This window comes from Podarcis raffonei, chromosome 7 (genome assembly GCF_027172205.1).
Source record: "Podarcis raffonei isolate rPodRaf1 chromosome 7, rPodRaf1.pri, whole genome shotgun sequence".
NCBI classification, from domain to species: domain Eukaryota; kingdom Metazoa; phylum Chordata; class Lepidosauria; order Squamata; family Lacertidae; genus Podarcis; species Podarcis raffonei.
In genome coordinates, this window is record NC_070608.1 from 55009325 (window position 1) to 55023257 (window position 13933).

At 40.0% G+C, this 13933-nt stretch overlaps 1 protein-coding gene across 2 annotated transcripts in view; it reads left to right on the forward strand.

Moving 5' to 3' along the window:
* The window catches only part of ZNF407 (zinc finger protein 407), a 334843-nt gene that overhangs the window by 226857 nt on the left and 94053 nt on the right, over nt 1-13933 (forward strand). For both annotated transcript variants that reach the window (XR_008331522.1, XM_053396659.1), the window contains exon 8: nt 11307-11485. Coding sequence is in view for 1 of the 2 variants with exons in the window: in XM_053396659.1 (XP_053252634.1) it covers nt 11307-11485 (179 nt within the window). In the remaining variant the exon portion in view is untranslated. The remainder of the gene's footprint in view (nt 1-11306; nt 11486-13933) is intronic.

Here is a 13933-nt window from a genome sequence, read left to right on the forward strand (position 1 = left end):
GGCACCATGTTAGCAACCCCTGGGTTAAGGGCTACATTGTCATAAACACAGATGAACATTGCTGGTCACTTCTGTAGGTCCATTCAGTGGTCTCTGCCTTATGATGGCACTGTTCAGACTCAGCAGCCTTTATTTACACATATTTTTCCTTCATAAAGGGTCAAGTTAATGAGGAAATGCCTCAGAGTTCTGTTCTTCTAACATTTCCTATAACTTCTTTAAAAGCCTCACTGCTGTCTCCCTATTCAAAGGCAACATGGACAGGAGTGGAGAAGCCTCTCTCCTAGCAGTATTCTCATAAACAATTTTTTGGGAAGAGATGTGAATCTTCCTACTGCCAGGAGTAGCCAAGGCTGTGGTGCACTGGGAAGTAAAAGGCTAGTGATTGTGTGTGTGTGTGTCTATCTGTTTGGGGAAGACAGCAAACTAGTGTCTGTCGTGAGGCATGAGGCTCTATCAACACCATGCAAGTGCATGATTACTGACTGCCCAGTACTTGCCAGTGTGGGGGGCTGCTCACATTATGGCACACACCTGCAATGTGCTAAGCTGGCAGCCCACCTGCTTCCTCCACTTCCTTGCAAGGCCCACCGGTAAGGACTCCAGGTCCTTATTGCTCAGCTGTGGCAGCCTCTTACTTTTTAGCACACAACATTCCTAGGCCTACTGACAGTAAGATAAGAGATCAGGAATTAAAATAGAAATTACAATCATGTTAAGCCAAATTACAAAAAATGCACCAGTCTTGATGGGGCAGAGCCCAGTAGAAGGTTTGGTGGTTAGCTTGCCTTCCAATCCCGGTGTGCACTCCTCCACCTTGCCTTCCAAAATACTTGCATAAGCCCTCTCTGCCAGGCATGAGCACCCACCTGTAGTTTGCAAACACCCTGCCATCTTAATAACCCCCTAAAAACCATTTCACATGCCAAAATAACTCCCTCCTTCAGTTCTGTCAGCCTAAACATCCCTTTTATTCAAGAATCATTTTCACTCACCAAAGGAAATAACCGCTTCATACCACTTGCTTTCACTTGGTTGCCAATGTAGCAGCTCTTTTTATATTTCTTGACAACTACTTTGTAATTTTTTATGAAGGAGGCAGTACCAACCATTGGTAAATCAGCCTCATTTCCCCACCAGGGGCATCATTTCCTTGCCGTGGAGATAAATTAAATGGTCAAGGTGCTGTGGTCATATCTGGCATCCCTGAGCCTTATGTTTGAGACTTGTTTTTCTATTTATTCTTGTAATAATACCTTTTTCTTGACTGCATTCTTCCCCCCTCCCCCTTTCTGGATAGCATATTTCAATTAGCATCAGTGAGGGTTTTTTTATATATAAAAAATTAACTATTAATATACAAATATGTTTTTTTGTACCTTTTGATGTATTTTCCCTACTTTCATAATTCTTAAAAGTGCAACCTCAAAACCACTTTATACAGATAGTTACCCTTAACACCCTGGCAGTGAGGGAGGTTAGCAGGAAGGAAAGGGTTTTGTGATTCCTAGTAGTGTTGGGTGGTAATTATTGTAGAGCAAAGGCATACGATTTGCTGTATGTGATGTAGCATTAAACATGCTTCACAGGCCTGTCCCTTTAATGATAGCTGTATATCTTTTAGTTCCTCATGACTTAACTCAAGGCTTCACAAATTCCTTTGCTGTGATGCAAAATAGTTTCAAAAGAGTTCTCTGGTTTTTATTAAAGGGATCTTATTTTAGTTTAAAAGCGGAATATATGTTTTCTTTAGCTGTAAAAGCACAATCAAGGCAACATGATAAGTGAGTCAGTGTTGTAAAAGTAAAACTAATTTTGCCTTCACTCACATGAGCTATAGAAGGAGGAAGCTTTATTGTCCCTTGGAAGGTGATAAGGCAGAGTAATTGTATATTATACTGTCCTGGAACATCTGCCTGAAGACTGTTGGAGCAATTCATCTATCATGGACAATGCAGCATGTTTTGTCTTTCTGCTTTAACCCATCCCCACTTGCTTGGCCTGCACGGAGGTTTTGATAGGGACTATGCCTGGGCTGGGGCTCACATTAATCAGTCCCCTTGTTCAACACTCCAGCTGACATAATTACAACCTGCGCACAGCAGTTATTCAAGTCGAGTCCTTGTCACTCGTGGTGCGAAACTACACAGCTCAGATCCCGAAGGAGATTGCCTTATCACACAGAACAAGGGCTCACAGGAGTTGAAGAGAATAGAAATGGGAAAATGTCTTCCGGGAGTACTATATATTCCTTTAAAATAAGACATTTGAGAGACTTACAAGGGACAAAGAGAAGCATTGTGCAGGCTCTGAAATGAACCCAGTTATTATTTTTAAAAAGATTACACAGGCCATTTTTGTGAAACGGACAGGGATTATTAAATAAATTCAGTGGTTCCTGTCTCTTATCATTCAGTGCCTCTGTCCTATTAGCGTTCGTGTGTACTTGTTCTCTCTCTCTCTCTCTTTGCTTCCCTCTCCCTCTCTCTCTTTTCCCATAAGTGATAGAATAGTTTTTGGACTAGTAGAACATGTAAGCATCCCTAAGTAGAAAGCTGCAAAGCACAACTATCGCTGGTGGTGCCAGTAACATGTGAGCCTGTCTGGGTCTGAGTTAAAGCCAAGAGAGGTTACTTGCAAAAAATGGGATTTCGGAGGGGAACAATGGTATAGCTATTCCCCCCCCCCCATAGAGCAGCATGGAAATATTAGAAATGATATTTCATTAACTTGACTAACATTGCCATATGCCTGAACCCTTATATGCCAATGCAATCACTGAGATCATCTGGAGAAGCAATGTTAGTTATTCCCTATTTTTTCAGAAGCCCAGCTGGCTTCAACTAGAAGTTGGGCATTAACGTTGCTGGTCCCATGCTGTGCTATACTTCTCCAGCCAATTCAGCAGCCATCCTTTCTTCTGCTTTTTATGTCGACAGGGCTATGCCGTTGTTTAAAGTTTTTCAACTTGAGCTAGTCATTTATTTATTTGTTATTGTATTTATGACACTTTATGTTTTATTGTACTTGCATATTTTATTGTACTCTACCTTGGTGTTTTATATGAGGGACGGTCTATAAATATTTTTCTATACAGAAATAAATGCTTGTTATTTACAATTATCCAATGCTGCTGTTTCCCAGTATTAGAAAGAAAATATTCCCTTCTTCTTTTTCTTTTGCCCACAGTTAAGCTTCATTCCCCAGCCCTCCCTGTTAGCTTGAAGGACCCACAGCTGGAATAAATTTGTCAGTGTATTCTGGCCTCATTGGCCCCACCCACTTAGCAGCACCTGCAAAAAGAACTGCCATTTAATCAGAAGAATACTGGCTTGGCCCAGTCAGTCCCACTGAGGCATGGAGCTCACTTGGGGAAGATCTACACTCATAGTTTTTTACGTTAAGGAAGGGCTAAGGAATGGTTTTGATAACCATATGGCCACATAACATCCTGCTTTTAACATTATTTAAATGTGACACCAGAAAGCACTACAGAGCACCCAGCTACCAGCTGTAGGGAGACAGCATTTTGATGAAGGTAAGAAATGTTTTATTTTGCAAGTATGCCCTGTGACGTTTTAGAATGATATAACTAATATCGTTCTAATAATGTTAAACAGGTCAGTGTAAATCCAGCCTTGGTGACCTCAAGACAGTCACTTTCCGCCTAAGCTACCGGAAAGGGTTGTTTTTAGGATACAATGAGGTTGTGGGGACTGTGTACACCATCTTGAGTTCTTTAAATAAAGGGCAGTATATGTGAGAAGTAAACAAGCAAAGAAATAAATTATTTAAAACTTAAGAAGTTTTAGCCTAGAAACATTTTGTTTGCTCTACTTGTGCATGCTTCCTCCAGTCTAGGCATCAAAGAAATTAAATGATGCAAATTTACACTCTCTTGATCCAACCACATTTGTTTCATAGCTTCTCCAGCTGATGCATCAGGCCATAATTTACATGTGGTGTTACAGTTTTAGAAGTGACTGTATAAAAGCATCAGACTCTTACAGAGGGTGTTTAACACAACATGCCTAATTTCCAGTGTACGTTTATATGCTTTTAACACCGAGGAGCCATCTTGTTCCTGATGCAGAAAACAAAGGGAGCTTTCTGACTCAGACTACTTAATGGCTAGGCCAGAATGTGGCCTGGTTATGCTGCCCTTAGCTTACAAGATAGCCATTAATTCATCTTTGGAGCCTCTGCAGTACCATATTTAAGAATGTGCCTTTGCATGCAAGCAAGTATGACAATTATGTGAAAAAGAGATTTGTTACATTCCAGTAAGTTTTGGTGGTAGGTTCCCCCCACCCCCACCCCAGAACAATTTAGAAAGCTCAAACAGTATCGGGAACCAGCTGGATGCTGAGGAGAAGCGGGGTTGGAAACTGAAGGGATCAGTGATCAGGCAGAGCCTGTAACAGCCAGGAGATAAGAGTCAAAGGCAGGAGAATCTGCAGGATTGGAGAATGAAGAATGGGTGTAGAAGAAGGGGGAGATAGGTCAGACTAGTGTAGTCAAGGACTTCTACACCTCCTTCTGCTGCTGCCCCCACCTCTCCTGCTCCACTGTCTCTCAGGACCAGAAGAGGATTAAAAGAGGAGGGGCAGAAACAGGTAACATGCAGGCATAGTCTTTGCCTGTTTTCACACAGCTCTGATGAGGGAAATACATACGCTGAGGGGACAAGGCCTCTCTGTTGCGGCAACTGCCTCATCGGGTGCACACCTAGGGGTAGCTGAGAGACATAGGATCAAGGGACATACCCTTTCCTAACTTGTAAGTATACTTTTGACAATAAAGAGTTAAATCCTCACTCTGGACATTCTTGGCCTGAAAGTGCCATGACAAAGAGAAGCACAGACTTTGTGCAGAAAACTTTATTCTTGGATTTTAAAAAGATCAATAGTATTTCTTACAGTGATGATGTGAGGCAACCAAGCATGATACAAGTTTTGCAATCCACAAATAAGTCACATTTGTGAAAAGCAGAAACAATATGATTTGGTTTGGTTTTATTTTTAAAAACTTTATGTAGAATTCACACAATGAACATCTCATAATAAATATAGGATTTGTGTTACCATCTCGGACGAACTAAATTTTGCATTCAGGAATTGAATCTGAGCAGGTGAAATGAAATGAAAGAGACAGAGAGGGAGACTTGTTTTCTGTCTCTGGCTATACAAGATGGTGAAGGCAGTACAATAGCTAAAGGAAATAATCATTTAGAGTAGAGGTGATAGAGACAGTACTGCTTTGGACACTCAACCAGGCAGTAGATCAACAGGATTTTCCCTCTAGGGAGCTATGTCTGCTACAAGAGTGGCTGAAGGAACTGACACAAAGGGCCAGTTGGAAGAAGTACCATCTGCATATAGGATTGACAGGCAGCCTTCAGGGTGTGTTGCTATCATTTCTGACTCCAGCAAAGTTCAGAGTCTCTTTTCATCTCATTACAGCAAGCAGAATCTATGAGCTTTCATAAACTCCATCTGTACATTTACATTTGTGAGCATATTTTCTGCATTTCTGTGGACGTACAAAGAATTGTAAATTCTCTATCACTGTATCTTGACTGCTTTTATTACTGCTATTTATTTGGAATATATGTATGTGTATTACACACACACATATGGAGAGTATAATAATATTTGGTAGGAGGCAAAATGTAATAAATGGATTGCTAAAGTCCTCCCCATCCCCTGTCCAACCCATTTTTGAGCAAAAGGGGCAATCCCATGACTACTGTGTAAATTTCACATCATTTTTCAATTTCATTTCAAGCAGCTGTATAATTCCACTGAGATTGATGAGACCACTTAAATGTCAAAATTATGGCATATTCTTGAACATTTTAAAACAGATACCTTTGTATAGAATACAATTCATTTTCTGATACATTTTTACATTATCCCCTAAAAGGTTCCCCTCCTCCAAGTTCTAGTTGAAACTGAGTTCAGACTTGTGTAAATTTTCAAAGTTTACATTGTTCTGTTCTGTTCCTCTTGGTCTCAGCTTGTGGTTCATAAGAGATGACAGAATGTTAGTAAATGTGGTTGCAGAACAAAGAGCATTATGGGGGCACTGAGCGATGTTTGGGTATTTAGACTTTTGGCTATACAGTGGTACCTCGAGTTAAGTACTTAATTCATTCCAGAGGTCCGTTCTTAACCTGAAACTGTTCTTAACCTGAAGCACCACTTTAGCAGGACCTCCTGCTGCTGCCGCGCCGCCGGAGCACGATTTCTGTTTTTATCCTGAAGCAAAGTTCTTAACCTGAAGCACTATTTCTGGGTTAGCGGAGTCTGTAACCTGAAGCGTATGTAACCTGAAGCATATGTAACCCAAGGTACCACTGTACGGAGTTAATTTTCCAATTGATATAGTTAAGCAAAAACAGATTAATTGGACTGTGTATTATTTGAACTATATTACCCCAGTATGAAACTGTACATAAAATGCAACCAGTTGTTGCTTTTAAGAATATAGCTTTCCTGCTGACATAGTTAATGGCCCAATTTCTGCATCATATGCTGCTGTATGCTTCTACAAAAAGCAGATACTATTATGTGGTATCTGTCAATTCAGAGAAGAGGGCTCTGGTTCTAGGTAAGGTTTTTTGTTAATAAAATGTGGAAAACCTACTAATAACGTGTGGATTTATTCTAAATCTAACATCTGAATTCTCTGTTTGTGCCACTCTTGACCTAGGTATCTGTTGCCATTTGGTATTCCTTGTGCCCAGTGCTATTTTTCTACAAAAAGAGGTGCTGAAGCTCACCAGTAACTCCTCCCTTGTTTTTTTAGAATTACAATGGCGCCTACTTGAGAGGTGCCGGAACTGAGTTCCAGTGACTTCTGGGTGGAAAAAAAAGCCCTGTTTGTGCCGAATCTTTCAAAATACAGTGGAAGAGTAGCTGAGCTTTCTTCAGCAGTCAAAGTGGCTTGCAGCCTCATGTATACAAAGCACCCAATGTTTTTTGTTTCCATCTTATTTTTGGATGGTGAAGAATACATCACTGCAACTCTTCCTTTAGCTGATTTCTTAGCATTTATTTTCTTGTGTGCAAAGGAGTGAATGCTGCTTTAGAACAGCTACCCACTTAAACATTCGTATTTACAGGAGTTGCTTTGTGCATTCTTTTATTTTACACTTCGGAAACTGGTGTGTGCTAGAAGAGTGACTGTGAATGTGTGTGTGTGGTCGGAGCTGCCATTTGGACATACAACTTTTGCTGAAGGGATACTGGGACAAGAGCAATAACTTATCAGTTTTCTCAAGCATTTCAGTGCTGATGCGCAGGTTCTAGCTCCTGCCCTACAGGCCTCTGCTACTTTATAGCAGCCAGCATTGGACATCTGTCACACATACTGTATGTCATAACAAATAGATCATAAAAAAACCTTGCAAAGCTACAAATGCGGAAAAGCTGAAAGCATTGTTACCACAAAGCACTAGCATTACTCCAGTACTGTCAGTATTAATTCCAAGCAGGTTTTGATTATTTTCTATATGAAACATTGGGGTGTCAGGAAGAGTTAAAATACATGAATATCAACATTTGTGGAGCGGTTTTTATTTGTGTGTGTGTGTGTCTTGGCCTGCTGTTGTCATTGATTCTGCAACCTGAGTTTGTGCAGCTATATTTGATTGCATGGCATTTGTAATGCAAGCTTATATTAAGGCTGTCTACAAATCTTGAAGCTTGACCTTGGTAACCTTCCTGTGTGTGTCTTCCTCTGGCTTTGCAAAGATACTGGTAATTCTCTCTGGGAAAGCATGAATAAAACAGGAGGTTATCACTTCTGTTTAGTTGCCCAACATGAATCCCAGTGATAGTATTTCACATTGTTATTGTGGTCCTTTGGGTGCTGGTTCTCCAGTGCTATGAGATCTTACTGATATCTCTTATTGCTTTTTTTTTTCTTACTGGTTTCTTTCTGGACAATGGAGAAGTCACTCCTTCTGGAATGGCAGGGCACAGGATCCATTGTGACAACTTCCTCCCAGGAGATAGCAGGGTCTCATTTGATCTGAGATTCAATTTGAAAAACATACAGAGATGCACATGAATATAAACAACACACAATGCATAATATATTTTTCAGTCAGCCCTATTCTCCTCCTATGCCCTAGACAGAGGGACATTGAGCTAAGAAGTTAACAGCAATAAGAAAAGCAGCTGGAGGAGAAGAGGATAAATGGTGGAGAAAGAGTTGTGAGTGAAGGGGAGGGGGGCTTTCCCCCCTGGACCCCTTGGGGAACTCAATGAACCTGCTGCACCTGGAACTGGGTGTGGAGAGTGCAGCTTAATGGAGCACAGGTATGGGCCTGCCCATCAAAAACAAGTCTACAGTGAGAGACGGGTTATTCTTGATGTTTCCATGAACTCTTCTGGTTGTTAGACTTTTGTGGATGAGCTGAGAGTTTGCTGGATCCTTGGTGAGAACCTGGAAGCTGAGATGGACGGTGTGTCAGAAAGAAGCTGAATTTATACTGATATAACTATTAAGGAAACATCTTTATATGTAACTCTGTATTTTTGTCATATTTGTTTTGTTATCTGTTGTTGCTTCTGTTTTTTTGTACACCACATAGATAGATAGATAGATAGATAGATAGATAGATAGATAGATAGATAATATTAAGCAGTATAGAAAAAAAAACAATGAACTCTGCTATCCACAGAGATCTAGCTTTCTGGATTCTTTTCTTCCACGTCTTAAAATGACTAGTTCTGCTGCCTTAGTTGATCATAGAATCATAGAGTTGGAAGGGACCCTGAGGAATCTCAACTAAAGCACCATTGACAGATGGTCATCCAACATCTACTTAAAAACCTCCAAGGAAGGAGAGTCTACCACCTTCCCAGGGCGTCCATGCCACTTGCGAATAGCTCTTTCCACCAGAAAGTTATTCCTGGTATTTAGTTGGAATCTCCTTTCTGGTAACATGAAAAGCCATTGTTTTGGGTTCTGCTGTTCAGCACAGAAAAAAACAAACTTGCTCCATCTTCCATGTGACAGCCTTTTATGTATTTGTAGATGGCTGTATATCGCCTCTGTCTCCTCTTATCCAGGAGTATTACTTCTCTTGATCTGGAAACTATACTTCTATTGATGCAGCATAGGATAGCATTATCTCCCCCCTCCCCCCCGCGCAGCATCACACTGCTGCCCCATGTTCACCTTGTGGTCTACTAAGACCCCTTTTTACATGTATTACTGGCAAGCTAGTCCCCCCCCCCCCCGCCTTACATTTGTGCAGCTAGTTCTTCCTGTCTAAGTGTAGAACCTTACATTTGTTCCTATAGAAATTCATTTTGTTACTTTGGGTCCAGTTCTCCAATCTGTTAAGGTCATCTTGAATCCCAATCCTGTCTTCTGCAGCATTTGGCTACCTCTCCCAGCTTCATATCATCTGCAAATTCCTTCATCCAAGTCATTTATAAAGACATTGAACAACATGGGCCCATTAACCTCAATCCAAAAAGCCACTATCACAGAATAATAGTTAATAAGCTCAGGCTGTTAAAGAAGAAGAAGAAGAAGAAGAAGAAGAAGAAGAAGAAGAAGAAGAAGAAGAAGAAGAAGAAATAACTAAGGAAGTTTCAAAATACAGTAGTGGACTTCTACCATGTTAGGCTAAACGTAGCTTTTGGATAAAACTTTCAGGAACAGTGAGACTAATATATGCATATATGTCTGTGGATTTTGTAACACATTCATTTATGCTGCTTTAATAAATTATCTATTAAAGTACAGTTCTAGAAACAATTCTTATGAATCCATTTTCTTTCTTTTTGCTAAAGTGCCCATTAGAAAACTGTTGTTATAAGGCACGCCCTATAGCAGTGGCTAGTCACACAAGTGCTTGAGAGAGCTGAGGCCCAGGAGTTCCTCTTAATTGTAATAAAGATTATAGGTCTCTTCTCTGATATTTGAGTAGTGTGTTATTATATAGCAGATGTCCATGACAGAAGGTGAGCTTAGACAGCACCATAAGGCAGATATCAACTTTATGTGATCACCTCATAGGAGATAGCATTGAACTCCTGCTTTTAATTGACCTACCTCTTGTAGATATTTTAGAGGCTCTGTCATTTTAGCAAATACTTATTTAAAATGTCCAGAATCCTCTTAAAGCCGGGAAAGCCAGGTGTGCACTCAATCCTATCTTGTTTTCTTGGTAGATTTGTGTTCCTTCTACCTCTCTTTTCCTTGTTACGTTTTTGTATTATTTTTTTAAAAAAAGTTAATTCATTTATTCATTTCCAAGTTTGTTTTTTCACTGAAAATGTTTAGAGCAAGGGGGGGGGGGAGCTGGCTTGTAATACGTTCTTTGCACATTCAGGACTGCGATGTTCACATTCCCAATGGCTCTTCCATTCCCAATGGCTTCTCCATCTGATTCAGTGGAAGGAGAACTCAAGGCATTCATTATTCTGCCTGCTCACACATGCAAACAGCAAAATGTTGGAGGGTAGAGTTCCCATGCAGCCTACCCTGCATCCCCTAAGCTAGCCTGCTGCCCCAGATGCAATGGGGCAGGGGGAAGAGACACTGTTCTGTTACCAGTGTATCCGACAAAAGTTCAGCCTGTCAACATGATAGCGTTGTGACCATGCTAGTTCTTTGACAAAGATAACCAACTTTTGCAACTCTTTTCATTGTCCTAACAGTTCTCTATAATTCCCACTGCATGTTTTCAGGTCCCGTCTTGGCTGTTGCATACCCTCTCCTCCATGCTTACAAGGCAGGACCATGCCTTTATTTATGCTTATAATTTATAAGAAATAATGAAAATAATAATGAAGGCTTCAAACTTTATTTTAAGCTTAATGTATGTATACTTTGATTCTAATGTGTGTATTTTTATATGTGCCTGATACCAGCATTATCTGTACAACATGGCAGTAAATATTCCCATATATACATATATACATGGCAGTATATATCCCCAAAAACGGACCAGCAAGTTTTAGGATCAATCCTCCTCCTCCTTCATATCATTATTATTAATTACATTTGTATACTACCTTTCATCCTTACTAGATGTGATTATTTCTAAGGTGTTTTTTTTTAAAGGAAAGGGGGAGTATTATTTTTAAAAATGATTTCAAACTAACTTTTTAAAATTATACTAAAACTAGCCCTCATGGTGGGTGTCATTATAAGTTGTATATCTGAACGTTGCTCACAAGCATAACTGTGGGGAGCCAACTGTTTTACAGCAATATTTCAATTCAGTGAATATGCATGTATAATATAACTTCATTATAATTTTCCTGCATTTCCTGCAGGTCTAACTGTGCTGAAAATATCCGCAAGCATATCCTGCATACAGGCAAACATGAAGGAGTAAAGATGTACAACTGTCCCAAGTGTGAATATGGCACCAATATCCCTGTAGAATTTCGCAACCACCTGAAAGAATTGCATCCTGATATTGAGAACCCTGACCTAGCTTACCTGCATGCTGGTAAGAACATCTTTATGGCTGTTGTCATTGAGTTTTCATTTTCACAAATGGAATTCAGTTAAATGGCTGTAGGGAGAAAGCACTTTTTAATGTAATATGCATGACTCTGGCCAAGGAACAAAGCAATTTTGATCTCGATTTAGTCAAATCCATTGTTCTGTTCACACTTTTATATGACTCACATTAACTCAGGTACATGTTACACAGAAGTGTTTTGCATTCAGACGTGAAGTGAATCATGCACGTTCAATTTACTTTTTGTTATTAATCATTTTTAAAAGTGTGTTCACATTTTATTTGCACATGTTCACAAGGCTTAATTAGAACCAGGCCTTGATGCCAGCATCCGACCTGAACTCTATAATGCATGAGGAGCAACAGCTTCTGACATTTGCAGAATGCCTTGTCCAGTCATTTCTGAAGAAGTGTGTATGCACATGAAAGCTTATACCCAGAACAAAGTTAGTTGGTGTGATGGCTTGTGAATGCTCTTCGCAAGAAATGCCTCTGCTCACTCAGAGATACATATATACAGTCTTTATTTTACATAAGTACAAGCAGCGCATTACAATCATGCATCTGAATCCTCCGGCTCAGATTCTGGGAGTGACTTATGCCAGCCCCTTCTCCAACAGAAAAGGCGGGGAAGTTTCACGTGATGCCTCTGCCCCCTCCTCTTTAACACTCTTCTTTCTTTGGAGACGGAATAGGCGTTATTTCACTGTCTGTGCCAGAACTTCCTGTTGAGGCTCTGGTTCAGCATCTGTGAGCCGTTCCGCCTCCTGGCTTTCCCCTCTTTCCTCAATTGCCACTTCCTGACCCCCTTCTGCCTGTCTCTGCTCCTCCCCTTCATTCTCTGGCAATACCATGACAGTTGGTCTCTAAGGTGCTACTGAACAATTTTTTAATTTATTTCAACTGTGTTAGACCAACACGGCTGCCTACCTGAATCTTCTCCAGTCATGATTATCATACACCTGGAATTAGGACATGTCTCCTAGCATAGGTTCAAAGTAGGTGTTACATCGGATATCCATGCTTGGACCTCCTCATGGAAGTTTTTTCTTCTAAAAGCAGCTGTGGGGGAGGGGGGGAGAGCTAACCCTGTCTTCCACACTGTAGCCCCAGTTAAAATCAGTGCCCCTTCTCCCTGAGTCCCTATTAGCAGCAAAGGGAGAATGCATAAAGGTATCCTTCATGCCTATATATTTTACATTCTGCAGCTAATAGTAGCTTTTTTGAGGTGGGTAATATGGATTCAGGCCATAGTAATGAGACCATCCCTCATCTGTCCTTATCCAAACCCCCCCCCCTCCAGGACCACTTTCAGGGAAAGAAAATTATGGGGAGATCCCATGTAACTTCACTAGATGTTAGTGTCACTTTTAGACTTCAGCACTACCAACATTCTGCATATATGATGCTTCATGCACATAAACCCACACTCCTGTGTTAGACGTATTCAAAAAAATGTAAGGGTTACAAGTTGCCCTATGTGTGTTTGTATAGGACACACACAAGGACACATAAAAAGGGGCTAACATAATAAACTTTAACCACATTTAAAGAAAAAATAATAATAATCACATGAGTCCTTAACTTGAAAGGTTTACTTCTTTGAAGAAGCAGCTACTGAGGATTTTGTTCTGAATAATTTGCATTCCATCTTATGAGTAATCTATTTGATAGACTCTTATCTTCTGGCATGTATATTTCCTGAAATAATTTATCTTATACCCTCATAGTAAACTTAACCTACAAAATACATAATGTTATTTTATGTAAAATAAAGTGGAAAGAACACTGTTGAAATGTAGCTTTACTGGCGACTTTCCAACTGTATTATTGGCTTCTGGGATCTAAAACTCATGGTAAGGCAGATCAATTAATCACCACTTGAGTAAGTCAGGCCTCTATCCTTTCTGTTTTACTTTAGAGGTAAAGAGCCATATCTTTGTTCTAATTCTGTCTAGCATATTGTTGCCAGCAAACTCTGATAAATTTTATGAAAACACTTTTACTAAGCTGCCGCTACTAAGGTCAGAACTCATTTTTGCCCCACATAAATTTCTCTTTCCATAAGCATAGCCTGCATGAAACAAGTCTTCAAAGGCAAGCTGCTCTATGATTACATCATCAAAATGGGACAAACTGTGATCCTATCAGTTGTTAACACTTGCAATATTCATGAATGGAATCCTGAAAGTTCAAGTAGTTAAGCCTAAATAAAATTGTGATCTTTATCCTTCTTGACAGAAGCATTTATCAAATTATTAAGGGGGGTGGATGGGAAATGATTGCTAAAAGTTAGAGTGTGATCTATTGTGTGATTTTTATCAAGGTATGACTGTGTTACCAAGTGGAAGCTACTGTCGCTGAATGTCAAGTGAAGATATGAAATTTCATAACATAAATAACTGATATTTAATTCTCAGTGGTTTGCTTAAT